The following is a 19182-nucleotide window of genomic DNA, read 5'->3' as shown; positions in this document are numbered from 1 at the left end:
ACCCAGTACAGAGTCCTGATCCCTGGACAAAACCCTCCTGAATCAGGCAGAGATGAGAAGTCCCGACTCCGATCAGATCTGCAGTTCTTTTGCATCCATTTGGGGAAGGAAACAAAGTTTTTCTTCTAGCAGAACACAGAACGGGGTTCCAGCTGGGGTTCCTGTAGCTCACATGCCTTATTCCTCCACTTGTCTCTGAGTTCATAAGGCAGTTTCAGAAGGATGGACCTCATGTTGGAAGCAGCACTCATTTCATTTCAGTTTCCTTCTCAGATTCCTTTCCAACAGCACCATCTTGTGGCTGAGCATAGGACCACACCGTTTACTGTCCCTTTAATGCTCGTTGACGTGAACCAGTGAAAACGCCGGATGCTGAAGGCACAATGTTTGAAACAGCCAATGTGTTGTGGATTGTAGCACTCAGTCAACCAACTCCGTTATATTCGCTGTTGTCTCATACAACTTATCGCATTGCTTTTCCAATAAAGCTTAGTGCTGCACACACCCGCTCTCTCTGCGCGCGCTGGCCTCCGGCTTTCCAATCTCCGTCAGTCACGTGACTAACGCACTAACGCGTCAGTGGACAGCTGATTCAAATGTGGCGGCGTCCGACGATGCTTTTCCACTGAAAACAATCCTGAACCCGTTCGGATAATCCACAAGCTCAGTACTCACTCACACAGAGAGTTCGTGTAATTACATTTTTCCAGTGTCCTGTGATTGCCGCTGCTGCACAGGAGGATCAGAGTGAACCAGATCAACGAACAGAATCTCCAGTCCTTACACTTACCCTTAATGGATGTTTATTCGATGATATATATATACAACGAGAATACAGTGGTTCTCCTACTGTTAATGTGGTATGCAGGCTTGATGCTGGGCTGCTGCTGATCTGGTGAGAACCTGTGCCCTCCTCTTCCTGTGGACTGACTGACACCACAGTCCACTCCCCTCCCCGACCCCCCAATCTACCTCACATCCACCTACTGTGAACTCTATTTAAATGTGCAATATCACCACTGACCATGCTGTGCAATATCTTTCTAAATTTTTCTAAATTCATACTGTACATATAACTTATCTGNATCTCGCCACACCCGGCGATGCCCCACACACCACTGCGCAGCGTCCAGACCTCTCTGCTCAGCATTGAACCGGTTCCTGTTCCCGGGTGGGTCGACGCTGTCTCACCTGATCCTGTTCCCGAGCAGGTCAACACTGCCTCAACCAGCTCAAAGGAATGGGACCTGCCAGAGTCAGCTGACAATCCCCCTGGAGTAGACACTGTCTCATAGTCAGTTGACTATTCCCCTGGCAAAGAGGCTGCTCCAGCCTCTCATGCTCCTGAGCCTCTGCCTGCATTGGCCTCCACTGCTTCAGAGGGGCTCTGCTGTTGCTGGAATCCAGTCTGGCCTCCTGAGGGGTCCCACCTCCTTCATCGCCGGTTCCCAGTTGGCTTCCATAGGGGTCCCGCCTTTGCCGGCTCGCCAAGGGACCCCACCTCCTATGTCACCGGATCCCAGCCCAACCTCCAGAGGGGCTCCACTGTCACCGGAATCCAGTCCGGCCTCATGAGGGGTCCCACCTCCTTTGTCTCCAGGCTCTTGTCCAACACCTCGAGGGATTCTATCTCCTTTGTTGCTGGCTTCCTGAGGGGTTCCATCTAGTTTGTTGCCAGCCCTCCGTGTCCTTCATCGCTGGCCCCCAACCCGAATGCATAAGGGTCCCTGCTCGTCCATTGCTGGTCTCCAGTCTTACTACTCGAGGGTCCCTGTCGTGTCTCTGTCTGGCCTCACTATGGGTTCCGTCACCGGCCTCCAGCCCAACCACCCAATGGCTGCCATCGGCCTCCAGCCAGATTGCCTGATGGGTTCTGCTGCTGTTGGCCTCCAGTTCAACTACCTCTGTGGTTCCAACTGCCCGACCAGCCTCTGGACCATTCTGCATTTTGGAATGTAGTTCATTTTGACCACAGACTGCCCGCTGGCTTTGTCTTGTTTTTTCTTTTGGACTCCTTATTTGGACCTGCCTCAGGGCTGTCCTCCACACTGTTCTGGTCAACTTTTGTTGGTTTTTTGTTTTGTGCTGTTTTATTGTTTTTTGGTTGTTTTTTTTTTTTTGCAGTAACGACACAGTGACCTTTACGTCCACCACTTCAGTTGGTTTAAATCAAATCCATCACTGACATTTTATTCATCCAGATGGCATCATGTGAATTCATGAACTGCTAAAATGAGCCATTACCAAGTTTTCCATGTATCTTCAATCTTTCCTGACAGGTTCTGGTCTGAAGGTAGAGACATCATGTACAACAACATCAGACACAGTTTGTGAACCACTGGAGGGATTCTTCTGTTTCGACTCTACAGAGAACAACTGTGCAGCAGCACAGAAACACAGCAGCTGTCAGCCAGGACAATACATCAACAAAACAGGTTGGTATGTTTGTGGTAAGACTTTTGGTAAAGCTTTAAATAAGAACAGCAAAAGTTCAGGGAGTCTGACCTCATTATAGTTTCATGAAGTTGTGATTTGTGGCCAGTTGATTTGAGTAAAGAAGCACCAGAATAAGATAAAAGGAAGATAAAATAAGAATCTGTTGTGACCAACAGCTGTGTAAAACTACACCGCCTGCACACCTGATCTTTGCTTTTTCTTTTTGGCTTTCAACCAGCTTCAACCATCTCTTCACATCAACCATATAACACAGTTTATTGAAGGTTCTTTTGTGGTTCTTGCAGCCAAAACTCTTCATGAATCATTACACTAACATCAGTGAACAGTTTGCTCAGTCGTCCTTTAATATTTGGCGTTTGCTGATTCCAGTCTGATCCTTCTCCTCACCTGAATGATTAACTGATGAAATGTGTTTGATTGTTGTTCCGTCTGCTCTTCATTCATCATGTAACACTCTGAGTCCTTCATAATGAGATTGTGAACTGGTTTCAACATATCTGTGGTTTGTGTTTGTGCAGGAACAGCCTTCACAGACACTGTGTGCTCTGACTGCAGCGCTGGAACGTTTTCAGATGGAACATTTGCATCTTGTCAGGAACATACTCAGTACGTGAAGCTTTAAATCACACATGGAGACTCCCGACTTCTGACAACAGCAGAGGATTTGTTGTATCTGAACATTTTCCTGTAACAATGTCCTTCTGTCATTCCAGATGTGAATCAGGAAACCTTCAGCTGATAAAAGCAGGAACTGCTTCTTCTGATGCTGAATGTGGAGAAGAAAGTTTAAATGTTCCAGCAGCTGTGATCGTCCCTGTTTTACTTTTTTTATTATTAATATCTGCTGGATTAGTTTCTTTCTTTTACTTCAAAAAGAAGGAAACATGTCTAAAACTAGGTGAGGATGATGGAGAACAATAAATGTGATCACGCTTTGTCTGGATGATGATATTTTTTCCAAGTCCCGACTCTGATTAAGATGTTTTTTTTTCTTGGTTTTGTTTCATAACAGGAAAAAGAAGTTCAAATGTTCACAGAGAGGTAAGTTTGTTTCTCTCTCATGTGTTCACTGTTGACAACACTTGGTTTATCTGAGAAACTGAAGTGTGTCATTATTTTTTTCACATTTCATTGAAAAAGTAAAAAGCAGATGGAGAAGGATCATCAACATCTGTCGGTAAGTCAGCAGTGTGTTGTTCACTGAAATGTTCATGAGGTCAATGAGGTTTCTGCTTTAACTGAATGTTTTTCTCTCCTCAGCCTTAAACACAAACCTGCAGGACGGCAGGTAGAACTTCATCCACCTGGATGCTGACACATTGTCTTTGCAGTGAACTGAAGTCAAACAACAGTGAGCTGAGGGTCCTGCTCACCCACAGTCTGGATCTTTAGCTCACAGCGACTTCACTGCACAGAACATGAAGCCGCTCTGGAACACAACAGATGGAGCATTAATTTAAAGACACACTGACTTCATTGATCTTCTCACAGTTGGAGGTGAACTTGAGACTGAAACTGAATTTCAAATGAGGACAAACTGCAAGAACAGAAGATAAAGTGTGCTTTCCTGCAGCATGATGGACCAACAGCTGCCATGAGGAGGAACATCTTGTGGATTTAAAGAGATACTTCACTGTGGAAAGACAGTTGGACACAGAGCATTATTGCACTTTGGTTCAGAATGTGTGTCACTGTTTCTGAAGTAAATTCACAAAGAGCTTTCATGACCCCTCAGCCTCAGCCCTCTCAGTCCCTCCAGTCCTGCTCTACCTGCCTGATTACAGGTATTGGAGACATCTGTGGGGATCGGCTCACCTGCACTCAATCTTCCACCTCCTGCCATAAAGCTCAGCTCACTCCTCCACACACCACCAGATCAAAAACCTTCATCCCCCATGTATCTTCTGATCCCTGCTCTGTTTCCTGCCTTGATCCTCAACCAATCTCCAGCCTGCATTCCCCCAGCCAGCTTTCTCCTGCCACTGATCCCCACCCTGCTTCCAGCCTGGATTCCCCGAGCCTGTCTGCCCCCTCAGTTTTGTCCCCTTTTTACGAGTATCCTGTTTGTCTGACTAGCTTTGGTTTTAAATCTTAGAATTCATTCATTTTTCCCCTCTGCTCTTTGTTTTGAGCTTTTTGTAGTTTAGCCCCTTTGTAAATTTGTTCTGGTTTTCCCCGTTCTGTTGAGCTTCCTCCCTCTATATTGGTTTCTGCTTATCTTTAATAAAGTCCTTTGTTCGATTCACCTGCCTGTATCTGTGTCTGCACCTGGGTGCCCGGACCTTTATTGAAATAGTTTTTCTGGAGCATGAACTGGTCATAAGTTTTAATGTTCATCAAAAATAGTCAGGAAACAATTTGACGCTTCTTCCAGCTGATTTAAATTAAAACTCTGAACATGACCTGCTCCCGACCAGGTTAGCTCCACAGCATCAGTTACCATGGAGATCTAGCAGGTAAAAAGAGAGCCGCCTTGGTGACACTGAAACTCTGACTTTAAGCTCAACATACCTGTTAACCCATTAATCTCTCTTCGTAGTACAGCCCTCTGGTGTGTTTTCCTGAAAAGACATTCCTAAATTCAATCTGCAACAGTTCCTCAACTTTAAGTCCAGAATGAACAACATTCAACTTTATGCAGAAGAGAAACTTTGGAGAATCTTGAAATGCAGCGACTGTCCTTGTCCTCTCCAGGTGAGGGGGAAAAACTCCAGGAAAAAAAGACATTGTTATCCTCATCTTGTGTGTTCAGAGAGCCGGAGTATATCAGGAAATTTCTAAACTGAGAAAAAAAAGTCTCTCAGCTGACTATAAGAAGCATTTATAAGTGGCAGTAACCCAGTTAATTTCCACATGACACACTCACTGTGTTATTTTCTTATTGTAAAAATGACAGGCTTTTCTGTTTTTTTCCTTTCATGCCGACTTACATGCTAGCTGTTTAGCTCAAAACTAATCTTGCTCCTGCTTCGTATTTAACACAGACATGAAAATGTGCACAGATCTGCTGATAGAAACAAAAAGACATTTGATGCAAAAGTTAGGAGCTCTTCATTGTACCCAGGTGACCGTGTGCTCCTGCAGAACATGACTCCTCGCGGTGGCCCTGTGAAGCTAAGGAATCACTGGGAAGACCATGTCCATGTTGTAGCTAAGCAAGTAGGCAATGACATGCCAGTCTATGGGCTCAGACCAGAACAGGGCAAAGGCAAGACTAGAGCAGTGCATCGAAACCTGCTCTGACTCTGTGACCACCTGCTGCGGGAAACCAAAGTTCCTGCCCCTGTGAAACCAAAAAAGGACAATGTAGTACAGGAAAAGGACACTCCTGTGACAACAGACTATGACCCAGACACAAATGATTCGACAGCACCTGCTCCGCTCCAGCTTGAGGACGTCGCTGGAGACGAGGATGTTCGTGCAGATGATGCTGAGGTGTCCTCTGTCGCCAGCAGCACACGAGAGGATGAGATGGATGTAAGACCTCAGCACCCTCAGAGAGATCGTACGGCACCGAAGGTGTTCAGATACGACACACTTGGTACTCCGTCATGTTGTTATGCTGCTACAGTACCACCTTATGGACCTCAAGTGTGGCCTGAACCTGTAAACACATATAGCAACCCTAACTTCTACCCTTATGGAATGTGAAACAAATACTGTTTGGAGTATGTGACCATCATTGTAAACATGTTATCTGTGATTGTTACTCAGAGTTCTACTTGCAGAAATGTTGAGGACAACATTTAATTTTTGTGGGGGAGTGTGTGACTGGTTGACTTTGTGTTGGTTGTGCAGTTGCATTGCGAGTCCAGTAGGGGGAGCTCACTGCCTTTGAGCTTCATGGCAGGCCGTCTCTTCTTCTGTAATAAACCAGCACAGTGTGAAGAAAGACGTGTCTCTGCATTCTTTCTCATAAATATTCCCCTTTCCAGGCCTGTTACAGTCACAGCTGCTATATCAGGCTTTGGGTGCCCATGACCCTGTCGTCGGTTAACCGGTTGTCCTCTTTTGGACACTTCTGGCAGGTACTAACCACTGCAGACTGGGAAAACCCAACAACACCTGCTGCTTTGTTCTGACCCAGTCGTCCAACCATCTCAATCTGGTCCTTCCCAGTTTGTCCTGCTTCCAGCACCTCAGCTCAAAGAGGTGACTGTTCCCCTGCTGCCAAACATGAACCATGATTAGATGATCCATGTTCTTCACTCGACCTCGTTTGAATGTTGGTGTATGTCGTCTGTGTAATCTAGACGTTAATGCAACTGTTTCCAGGATTCTTTACCTTGACTTTAGCAGGAAGAGGAGACGTGTCCTGTATGTTTATATCCTGCAGGTGCTGAAGGAGCTCTGTGGATCAGTGATCGATTACTTTTCCTCAGTGATCCAGATGTGTGGCACAGTGTGACAGACTCTGAATTCTATGAACCGAATTTGAAATGGAGAGAGTTGAAATTTAAGTGAGGATAAAACATAAATTCAGAACAACAGAATTCAATTTAAAACTATAAAATTCAGTTTCAAGTTTAGTGGAACAGCTTCAGCAGGTTTCGTCTTTTATCCAGTGCAACATTTATTTTGACTGATGAACTGATACTTTTCTACTATCAGTGTTCTGTGCAGCACTGAATGTGTTGGAGATCATCACAACTACAGACATGAGTATCAGGTTATAGTGTATTTACAGTTGCAGTCACTAATCGTGGCAGTTCCAGTCTGCGCCCACTAGAGGGAGTCACATACATTGAAAACTCCTACTTGCTTTGTTAAGCCTTTACTTTCATGCCCATTGGTTTGTTCTGTTGCTTACATGATTTATTTGGACCGAATTAGTACATTTCCAGCCAGATAATTCAGTGCTTATTATTGTATTATATCTTTTGAGATATTTTTACAGTGTTATTAATATTCTTTTGTACTTCAAACTCAGGACACTTACCGTCCATGTGATAATAACCATCGGAAACATGACTTTGAGTTTGAAACGGTTGGGGAAATGATGCACCCTATGTTTAAAATAGTACACAGTATTTGTCTTCCTGACTATTAGATACAGTCACTTTTAATTTCACGTCTTTTCATGAATGATAATGACCTTACTAGTCTTAAAATAGAACTGAAATCATGTGACTGAATTGAGAAAATGACTGACTCAGGGTGAATGCAGGTTCACCTGGACAGGTCACCAGTCTATCACAGGGCTACACTTAGAGACAGACAACCAAGCACACTCACATTCACACCTACGGACAATTTAGAATCACCAATTAACCTCAACATGTTTTTGGACTGTGGGAGGAAGCTGGAGAACCCGGAAAGAACCCACGCTGCACGGGGAGAACATGGAGACTCCACGCAGAAAGATCCTGGTGCTGGGATGCAAACCGGCAATCTTCTTGCTGTGAGGCAACAGTGCTAACCACCAAGCCACCTTGCAGCCCTGCACAAGTACAGTTTATCTCAAATAGAAGCTTCTCCACAAATGCCCCACAAAAGCTAAACGTTCTCATCACTGTTGTTGCTTTTATTCTTACTGGGCTGTGAGGAGACAACACTGAATGACGGGCAACACACTTATGTGCAGAGAAATGAGATGTTACAAAAACCCCACATGAATTCTCTTCTTACAGCATCAGAAGCCAAATGTCCAATATGAATCAGGTCTAGAACCATAGATGAGTATTTGAAAAACTACGGGTTAGTTATGCTTAAGCGTGAGAAACAAACCGGATTTGAGTCACTTCATCAGAAAACGTGAATGTTGGTCATAATTCTTACTAACGTGTGGAAACATGCAGGAAGGAACCAAAGCCAAAGACTCGCCTTCAAACCCAGTTAGTCATCAAAACAAGGGATGTGAAAATTGTAGGTGTTTCATAAACTCCTATTTTAGATGGTTATTTTCCATGTGTGGGTTAACATGCTGCACATGACATACAGCTCTGTACAGGATGTAGTTTACAACACAAGTGATCTTCAGGCAGTAAGATGGAAGCCCTTAGAATAATAAATTATGTAGAGAAGCTCCAGAAATCTCAACATTTCCCCTTTAAGTCTCTCTTTGGAAAAGCTGGGAGTTAAAAAACAACCTACCTGGACAGCCACCCAGCTGCCAGGGGACGTTCCCACAGCAGAACATTACCTACAAGGGCTAATCATTTTTTAGAGAAAACGTTTTACTCAAATGTTCAAAGAATGTTTGAAAAAGTTTTGCATAGCCGTTAATGTTCTGATAAAGTTACTACGATGTTTTAATGCCAGAATTCAGAGGATGCTGTCAGGAACATGGATTATGTTATGACAAAGGAGGAACGTTCTCAAATCAACATTTAAAAAATGTTTCAAATTGATATTGAGGCCTGAGATTATTTTTATAAAACGTTCCTATAATGTGATACATTAACAAAGGTGGAACATTCTAGTAACGTTTTGGGGATGTTGGTGAGAGAACACATTATAGAATCTATAAAACGTTCCCTCAGTGTTCCACAATGTTACACGATAACAAAGAATGCTTTCAGTGCAACATTTGATTCGGTCTAACGACCACCAAACATTTTTAGAACATCTTCAGTTTTCCTACCTTTAGGAAGAACGTTCTGGGAACTGAAAGGAAGCTGAAAACATCAGCAGAACTATTAGTGGAACTTTGCAGAACTTTCTCAGAATGCATTTGGAAGAAAGCAGTTAAAGGAAAGACATCCTACAGACTTGTTTATGTAAGTTAAAGGACGTATCCTGGTCAAAAATGACTCCAAGGTTCCCAACAGTACAATATCCACTCGACTGAGTTGATTCGTCTCTAATCACACCAAGAAACTGCAGTTTAAATTTTTTTTTAAAAAGCCCAATGAGCGCCGCAAGAAGAGTTTTTTTTAAAGCATAAAGAAGTCTGTTAAATCAGACATTATCTTCAAATTAACAACCTAACAGTTATTTTTCATATGATTCTAATAATCTAAAATTACATTTATGCCTCTCTCTGTTTGTTTTTACAGAAAACATACTACAATAATTAGATATTATTTTTCTGCTTTCATAAATTGCACAAAAGTTATGTGGAAATCATTATGTGTGGTTAAACTTGTGGCTCTTTATATAAAGCTCTTTGCCCATACTATTAATTTAACTCTCCTCCTTATAATTTAAAGGTACATTGACTTAGTTTTATATTTATACATACTTTTAAATTCAAACTTAGCTTCTTTCATTACATCCAACGTAATGCAGAGATTTTATTAAATTCTTTAAAAGTACCAAAATGTAATCAGACTGTTTTTCTTTTTAAAACAACCAGAGCATGTGTTAACTGTTGTGTTGGGTTTACAAACAGCAAATTCACTGAATTCAAGTGTCCATCAGAGTTATTGACTGCAGTAAAACACATGTTTACATTTGAGACATCACACAGAAATGTATAGGAAATGTTTTCTGACATGTTTTTGCATCACATGTGAGACACAGAGACACTTTAATTAACAGCCAACTCTGAAAGTGTTCAATTCAACATCATCACTGTGTGTAAATGTGAAGAGTTCATTTACAAACACAGAGAACTCCATCTTCACAAACCTTCAGAAAACCCACTTCTCCATCGTCCACCTGAGACAATATCAGTCAAACTTATGTTATCTCTGTTTTTGTCATTTCTACTGAGTCAAATCCACTCAGTTCAGTTTGATTGATTTTATCTCAAGCAAACAACAAAAAAAATGTTTTCTGAAAATCTACAAAAATGGAGTTATCTGTTTTTACAAATGAACTCTTCATGTTTTGTGTTTTTACCAGCAGCAGACACTTTGTGTTGTGAGTCAGAGAAGACTGAACTCCACTGAGTTCAGAGGCTGCTTTTATGGTGAGGAATAATGAAAGTGAAAGAGACGTTTGGAATTCCCCTGGCATCAGGCCAACTATTGCAATCATGTGTTTTATCTTCACCCAAACAATGACTGAGTGATAAAGAATCTCTTCCAGCAACCTGAACTAAACCCTTTTAGGTCTCAGTCGTTACTCTGATGAGGTGGATTGACAGTAAAGTTGGTGACTGCATCAACTTAACATTTAAATTCAAATCATTGTGATTTCAGACTAAATTCAAGTTGTAGTAACTTAATGAAACTGACTCCAGAACTTTATTTCTCTTCACTTTGACTTCAGGACTTCAAGTCTCCTCCTTTATCTGAACAAACCTGGACAGTTTCAGACAGTTAAGGCAGGACACTAAAATACATTTGACTGTAGAGGAAAAGTTAATGTAGTTTGTTGGTTGAACATAATTTCATTAGATGTTGTCAAACCTTAAAGAGACTGAAGCAGATAGTTGCAATATTTTATATTGTCAAAGGTTGTTTGTTTTTGTCTTTTTCTAAAAAGGTCTCAATAAATATATTTGAAGACTTTGGTGGTTTGGGTTGTTTGTGGGTAAAGCTTCATGTTTCTTAAGCTTCATAATAACTTATAAAACCAGAGACAGGAAACTGATGAAGGTTGGTTTTTATATAGGAAATGTGGGAGTGACTGCAGAGGAAGGTGCTGCTGACTTCAACCCTTCAGTTCTGCACTTTGTCCTGCCTGAACATGTTGTGTTGTTTTGAACATGCGTCATTTATTTCAATTTTTAATGAATTCAAACCTACTTGATGTTATTTCAAACTGAACGCCGCATTTCCGATGGTCTATGAACTCCTCACCACACTGTGACAGAGATGTTTTCGCTCATCGACGGTAAGTCTCCTGAACTGAACTCTCTGTGGATGTTTAATCAGTATGTGCAGCACCGGTCAGGTGTGTATCTTGTTATAATATCAGTAGAACTTGTCAATGTTCCAGTTTGTACAGAAAACTGCAGCAGAATGTGGTTTTATTTGCTTCCTTTGTACCGACGTTTGTGCAGAAGTCATTTCCTGAAACGTAGCAGCGGATGTTGAAATGTTTCTGTAGAAAAACACGAGAAAACTACAAAATCTGACTGTTTCAGTGAAGCTGATTTTAATGCTGCAAAGAACCAAGAAAAGAAACTTTAAACAGAAACAAACCGTGAATGCTGGTAGACAGAGAAACCTCACCCCAATGTGGAGCTGAGAGACTCTGATCTGTCTTTGCTTCCTGCTGAGATGTCTGTTATGTTATATATACTGGCACACACACATCTATACTGGCTCATATCCTATGGGGGCATTATTGTAGCAAAACTTTTTGTCCATGCGTGTGGAGAGTTGTCTATCTGTATCTCAATCCGTTCGTCCAAAGTGAGATTTGTCAATGTGTAAAAGACGATGTCAATGCAAACCAGAATTTGCCTGTCTGTAAGTAGGTATTCAAATGTGTACAAAATCTGCTCATCTGTCTTAAAATTTGTACGTGTAGTAAGAGTTGTCAATACGTAGAGATGTTCACAAATCTTTTTTTGCAAGTCCAAGTCAAGTCTCAAGTCTCTAAAAGATAAATCTCTCATGTCTCTTGTTGTTTTAATGAGCTTTCTATCGTCTGCTGCAATTCGATCTACTAAGAATACTGCACAGCTATATCTAAGAAATTCAAAGCATCTACTGTATTGTTATCCCTCCTTTATCTATTAGCATAAAGTATCAGCACTGATTAGTTGTTTGTTAGATGATCACTTTCAACAGGGTCCTGCACTGCAAGATGAAGAAAACACACAATGAATGATTTCCTTTAAACGAAACTGTGTTCTTCCAACGTGAACGTACAGTTACAATATATCTTTCTCCCTATTGTGCAGCTCAGTCGGACCACAGTAAGAACAAACATATAGAAAATGTTACACCTCACCCAGTCAAAGGCATTGTGAGCTAATTAACATCCTTCTAATTAGTGCAAAACATCACACTTTAGCTAAATGCAAACAACTTGTGAACAAAACACTTAAAAGTACCTTAAACACTTGTATATGTTACTTCTGTGCCATTTGTAATTTTAAAAAAATTGCTCACAAAAAAAGCAAAACTATTGCTGTCACATTATCTGAAAAATACTGTAAGTCTATAAAGTGGTGATATCAAAACATGACCAGTTTTGTTCCAACAGGCACCTTTCTTTGCAGGACAGAAATGATTCCTTGCATAAAAGTAAAACTCAAAAAGGAATATCATTAAAGTTATTGGCTGTCTTGACTTGTTTACTAATGAAACAGTGGCTTTTTGTGGAAACAATCAACGGTATTGTTTTGCCTAGAACAAAATATTTAACAATAATAAACCTACAATAAGATCAGAATAGTTACTCTTATTTTCCTCTTAATACACTGGCTAAACATTAACAAGCTTGTAGGTGTCTTCCAGAGGCCTACTGTAAGACCTAGAAAAGTATCAGGCAACAGAATGGTGACATTTCAAACAGATCAAGCTGGACCATGTCCTTGCACTAAGCCTGGCTCGGTGAGGGCGCATTATTAGGCCTCTGTGGCTGAATAGCCTCTCCACTGCTGCACTGGTGGCAGGAACAGCGAGCGCTCTCTGGCCACAAGACAGAGCCTCGGGAAGACTTTGGCNAGGAATGAACCGGCTTTTATGGCAGAGGTGGATGATCTGGTCCCTTGAACACAGCTGCCCAGAGTTGTTGCTGATGGCTGATTGCAGTGGCTGCAGCTGCGGAAGGGAGCCCAGCTGCCGCTGAACGGAAGGAGGAGGGGGGAATGGGGGAAGTCAGGCAGGAGCTGAGGCAGGTACAGGGGAGGGAGCCCTGACACAATGTGTGCTTTCCTGCAGCATGATGGACCAACAGCTGCCATGAGGAGGAACATCTCCTACACCCATGGTGGATTTTTTTTATAAACTCTTATTTCTTAAAAAAGTACTCTTTTTCAAAATGTGTAATCCACTATATTTTTTTACAGTGTTACCAGCTTCATATCGTAGAAGGATGACAGTAGTGCAGAAGCTTTTGCCGTTTTATACACACTATTTAAAACAAGTATTTCTATTGTGTCAGATACTGTTATATGAAAACAGTGGCCGAAGACATCAAACATGCTACATTTCTCACTTGCGGTACTGTCAACATGTCACTTAACTAAACTCTCTGAACCAACTAAACCATAAGAACCACAAAAGCACATTAAATCAGAAACACTAGTAACAATGTAAACCAACATGAACCACAACAAACACATTTATAACCCCATCACCCCAAACTCCCATGGTGCATTGTAGCACAGCTGTAGCAACTGGCTCTGGGATCGCTACAATATATTTAAAGTTTATTAAAGAGAGAGAGAGAGAGAGTGGCGTTGGAGAAGAGTTTCTATGCTCTTGTATTTGCTCTAAAATTGTTACTACTCCTTTCATTTACCGTTAGCTGTTTATTGGTCAGGGGTTGAAGGTCAAGTTGTTTTTCTGTGTGGGACTTGGTCTGGGATAAGGAAGAGACTGTGAGGGGGTGGAGTTGGGTGGTTGTACGCTGTGGCACTCTTTTCCTCTCAAAAGACATTTTTACAATGTAAAGAACATTTAACATGTAAATTATTTACATATAACTTGAGTTCAAATTGCTTGTCATCAACAGTAACTGTGTGTAAAATGAATATTGACTATTCAGCTCCATATTAATGAAGTCAAGTTTGCAGTTTCTGTTCCTCAGTTTCAGACTGTAACTGATGTATTTCCTCTTTTCAGTTGGGTGTTAATGCTGTTTGCTTTTTTACAAGTTTGGTTACTTGTTTCTCTGAACAAACCTACTTTAGTTTCCTTGTTTGACTTTAGCTTTGACGACTGTTTCAGGTAGAAATGTTTTGAGTCAGAGCAGAAGATAAAACTGAAATGTGACGTAAAATGTTCAGATGTGATGTTGACACTGACCCTGAAGGCTGATTCTAGTTAATTTCAACCTGTTGTAATTCCCAGTAATGTTTCTATTGTGGCTCTATGAGTCGTGCTAACTCTGACAGCTTCCAGTGTGTGTGGAGCTGTACAGGTTGTAAATTCAAACAGATGTGGTACTGAATTTTTAAACTTTTCTTTGGAAAATTACTTTGAAATGACAACTGTGTATTACATTGTCACATTTTCAGCTTTATAAGTCTGGTATTCTAACGTATGTAAACGTTTTTTTGTTTGTTTGTTTGTAATAAAACAAAGGACACTCTTTCATACTGAATTATTGTTCCTGAAAAGTTTGAAATAAAAAAATAGAAGAAAGAAAGAACTATGGACACAGGACTNCCGTGTTGTTGTGCTCCAAAACAAAGAAGATTGAGGACTGACGCATTACGCACACTTTATGCACCACTTGTCATGAGGCACTACGCAGAGCTTCCACAGCCGACACGCACAAAGAATCCTGCCTTCCGATACATCCACTTGTTCGTCTGCTCATTGGCTACAAGTTTACAGCATCAGGTAAATACAAAATATAATATATATAATATTATAATATATATAATATAAAATATAAACATCAAAACCAGGTACCGGCTGGCCAAAAGGGCAGCTGTGGCAGTCGCGGAAGCTAAAACTCGGGTGTGGGAGGAGTTCGGGGAGGCTATGGAGAAGGACTTTCGGTCAGCCTCGAAGAAGTTCTGGCAAACTGTCCAAATTCTCAGAAAGGGGAGGCAGGGATTTGCCCAGGCTTTGTACAGCCGGGCGGAGAACTGCTGACCCAAACTGGGGATCTTGTCGAGTGGTGGAAGGAGCACTTCGAGGAACTCCTGAACCCGGTGAACACGTTCTCTGCTGAGGAGGCAGAGCCTGAAGACTTGAGGGTTTCTGCATCCATATCCGTGGTGGAGGTTGCCGAGGTAGTTAAAAAGCTCCTTGGTGGCAAAGCGCCAGGTGTGGATGAGATTGGCCCTGAGATGCTAAAGGCTCTGGACATTGTTGGACCATCATGGCTGACACGTCTCTTCAATGTCTCTTCATCGGGTACGGTGCCTGTGGAGTGGCAGGCCGGGGATCCCCCAGGAAGAGCTGGAAAGCGTCGCCGGAGGGAGGGAAGTCTGGGACGACCTGCTCCGCTTGCTGCTCCCGTGACCCGACCTCGGATAAGCGGAAGTTAATGGATGGATGGATGGATGGATGGATGGATGAACTCGCTGTGTGCGGTCGGGATTCCATCGTTTTCTGCAACCTGCCTCACAATCTCACGTACGCTCAACGACTCTGATGCACAGCGCTGCCTGATAACTCCTGAGGTACAGAGCAGCAGACCGGTAGTAGCCTCAGTGGACGATCCTGTGAGCCTGAGCTCAGGACACAAAAACCCTGATTTTCAGATACTCTTCAGTTTCAGATTCTCTCATGACAGAAGTGTAGTAAAAGTCATGTAAGAAGACAGCCAATGGTGAAGCCGCTCGACTCGTAACTGGTGATTTGTCTGTATTTTCAGCATTTGTATTCAAATACGTAGATTTTTCAACTTCTCATACCTTTGTACGCATTGACAACTCTTACTACATGTACAAATTTTTAACACAGATGAGCAGATTTTTTACACATTTGAATACCTAATTACAGACAGACAAATTCCGGTTTGCATTGACAACTTCTTTTACACATTGACAAATCTCACTTTGGACGAACGGATTGAGATACAGATAGACAACTCTCCACAGGCATGGACAAAAAGTTGTTATAGTAATGCCCCCATAGCAGCAAAAAAACTCACAGTGGGTGAAAGAGGACAAACACACCTACAATTCATGTATAGATGGTTCATGCAGGAGAAATTATGGGAAGGAAACAAGCTTAACTCCACTTTTTTCACAAAACTTTTCAAGTGACTCTGACTGAAGGAAAAATGTAAAAGATATCAAACATACATCTGAACTAATCACATTCAAAGCCTTGTGACGCGTTTCAACTTTGAATAAAGTTTCTACTCTAAAGTATGCCAGAGCTACAGGGTTTAAAGATGGCTGGTTTAGGCACTTGTCCAGCAGCTGTCTTCCCATTCATTTCAATAAGATAAGATAAGATAAGATAAGATAAGATAAGATAAGATAAGATAGGGATTTTAAATGCTTTTTTTTTATATGAATTTAATAAAAACTGTACGACGAATTACCAAAAAGAAAAGTCATAGCATACCATTTCCAATCGAGCCGCACATTGATATATATTTTATAGTATAAAATATCAATGTGCGGTTTTTGGCACGTAACTGATGCACAGCATATAAAATGTATACGCTGTGCATCAGTTGCGTGCCAAAAACCGTGTTGGAAGAATCTATGATAGGAATAAACCAGAGGAACAGTGATGAGGGTGTTTTGATGCTTATGCATCGGCACACTTAATTAACATCTTTCTAACTGAATAAGTTTCAAACTGATTTCATTTTGGAATCGGTTGTTCTATTGAGCACTGCAGAGCCCAGGCAGCTCTCAGAAATCTAGTTGTGTTTCTCTTATCATTTATTTACAGTAAATTAAATGACATTAAATAAATCAGGTCACTGCTGAAAACCAAAAACAGCCATTCTGGTTTGTTCTGTTTCTATAGATCTTTGTGTCTCCAGATGTTTTCTCCCTGATGGGATCTTTGTTCGTTCTTCTTCACAGATCTCAGTGAGTTGTGTTTCCATCACTAGCTGTAACCTGCGTATAAAATGACTCTGAGAGGAGAACTTTGGATTGCTGCACCGTTGATGGTAACACAATGTTTTATTTGTCAGGCAGAAACCCATACAGTCCTGCTGCTCTGGTTGCTTTAATTGTGCCATTCTCTGGTTGAAGTGTGGAGTCTTCTGACCTGGTTTCAGCAACATAATGATTATAACTGAGGCTTCACTCAGACAGAGAACCTTTTCTTGTCTCCACAGATCATCCTGGTGAAAGTCTTCGGTGGTCAAACCCTCCCATGTTCTCCAGACGAGTATCAGATAGTATACACATGCTGTCCTGCGTGTCCTCCTGGTAAGATCCAACTGAATTTTAATGGGTCATTTCTCTTTAGTAAATGGTAAACGGTCTTATATAGCACTTTTCTACCTTAGAGGCACTCAAAGTGCTTTAAAATGTTGTCTCATTCACCCATTCATACACCAGTGGCAACTTTGGGTTCAGTTTCTTGCTCAAGGACACTTCGACTGTGGAGGGGCAGGGGATTGAACCTTTGCGATTAGAGGACAACCCGCTCTACCACCTGAGCCACAGCCGCTCATTTGTGACACTGAAAACATAATAATTACTGTACAACTTCACTTCTCTCTCCTATGGCTGCTGCTGTTTATGTTCACAAATATAAACTGGTCAAGGACCTGCATCGAACTGGAGTTTTATTCCATAAAAATAAAAATAATGTAGATTTTTATTTTTTTTTAACTTTGGGTTTAGTTGGTGGTAGTAAAAGGAATGACAGTGTTGTAGACAACAAGCAGTACATGTCACTTTGACGAAATCACATCATGTACTTTACTCTCAAGATTATACATACATTTTATTTTAATAAAAGCATGATTACATGAAAGGATTGTTTTCTTTCCAACAGGAAATCTGGTTAGAACACATTGCTTAAAGGACAGAGCTACTTCCTGTCTGCCCTGCACTGATGGAACATTTATGGCTAAAGCCACTGGACGTAGGCAGTGCTACCCTTGTACACCTTTAAACTGTGATGCAGGTAGATTTCTGTTATTATTTCTAAAGCATTAATACAAACATCTTTCTGTGTGCAGATTTAATGTTGATTATGAGACCTGCTACTGCATGCAACAGGTGCCCATTTTCCCACATTCTGATTTTTGAGGTTTCTCCTGTCTTTCGTGCTTGACGTTGCTTTGCTGGTCTGAAAATTGCAAAGACTGTAGTCCACAAAGAGAGTTGTTCTGTCCCAAAGAAAACACTGATCCTCACCCGCCTGAAGTGTTTGACCTTCCCTGTGCCAAAGTGTAACAAGATCCTCTCTTTAATGCTGTATAACAACTGAGACAGCTGCTCTGACGGAGTCCCTGCAAAGGTGCAGAGGCTCACTTTGATGGACTTACTGCATATTAGAGATCGATGAAAAACAATGCAGAGAAGACGTGTTTGGTGTAAAAGCACTCTTGTCACACAATTAGGCCACAAGATATTCCACATAATGACAAGTTCAGTTTTTTGTAATCATGGTATTAGCTGTTAATATCAGCTCAGACCTTTTCTCTCTAAAGCCACTAATACCCGTTGTCTGTCCTTTTTCATGCCATCATGAAATCAGATGTCCACAGAGTGGTATGTACATGAGATCTTAAATAGAATCCATTCTAGACAAGGTCTTTATACAGATGTTTCCCAAAAGTTAATATTTGGACAGTTTATTGTATCACAGTTCCTACAGATGATTAATAACACTGAAGATACATTTTTTAAAAAGTACATGTAAAGTAGTACATTAAACAGAAGAGAGATTTTTGTAACATCTTATGTATCCTGTACATGTGTTCACAGGTTTGGGTCTGAAGACTTTATGTACAACAACATCAGACACAGTTTGTGAACCACTGGAGGGATTCTTCTGTATCGACTCTACAGAGAACAACTGTGCAGCAGCACAGAAACACAGCAGCTGTCAGCCAGGACAATACATCAACAAAACAGGTTGGTATGTTTGTGGTAAGACTTTTGGTAAAGCTTTAAATGAGAAGAACAAAAGTTCAGGGAGTCTGACCTCATTATAGTTTCATGAAGTTGTGATTTGTGGCCAGTTGATTTGAGTAAAGAAGCACCAGAATAAGATAAAAGGAAGATAAAATAAGAATCTGTTGTGACCAACAGCTGTGTAAAACTACACC

General features: G+C 41.4%; 1 protein-coding gene across 1 annotated transcript in view; it reads left to right on the top strand.

The window, feature by feature from the left end:
• The first annotated feature begins 2101 nt into the window (after positions 1 to 2101).
• The window catches only part of LOC103369396 (uncharacterized), a 26916-nt gene continuing 9835 nt past the window's right edge, over positions 2102 to 19182 (top strand). The window contains exons 1-11 of the mRNA XM_008298099.1: positions 2102 to 2435; positions 2976 to 3063; positions 3171 to 3355; positions 3470 to 3498; positions 3597 to 3634; positions 3718 to 3745; positions 5542 to 5616; positions 5845 to 5934; positions 17233 to 17326; positions 17901 to 18032; positions 18839 to 18988. Coding sequence (XP_008296321.1) covers positions 2255 to 2435; positions 2976 to 3063; positions 3171 to 3355; positions 3470 to 3498; positions 3597 to 3634; positions 3718 to 3745; positions 5542 to 5616; positions 5845 to 5934; positions 17233 to 17326; positions 17901 to 18032; positions 18839 to 18988 — 1090 coding nt within the window. The 5' untranslated portion in view covers positions 2102 to 2254. The remainder of the gene's footprint in view (positions 2436 to 2975; positions 3064 to 3170; positions 3356 to 3469; positions 3499 to 3596; positions 3635 to 3717; positions 3746 to 5541; positions 5617 to 5844; positions 5935 to 17232; positions 17327 to 17900; positions 18033 to 18838; positions 18989 to 19182) is intronic.

The sequence above is a fragment of the Stegastes partitus genome, unplaced genomic scaffold (assembly GCF_000690725.1).
Source record: "Stegastes partitus isolate 25-593 unplaced genomic scaffold, Stegastes_partitus-1.0.2 Scaffold1281, whole genome shotgun sequence".
NCBI lineage: Eukaryota > Metazoa > Chordata > Actinopteri > Pomacentridae > Stegastes > Stegastes partitus.
This window is presented reverse-complemented; position numbering and strand designations above follow the sequence as displayed.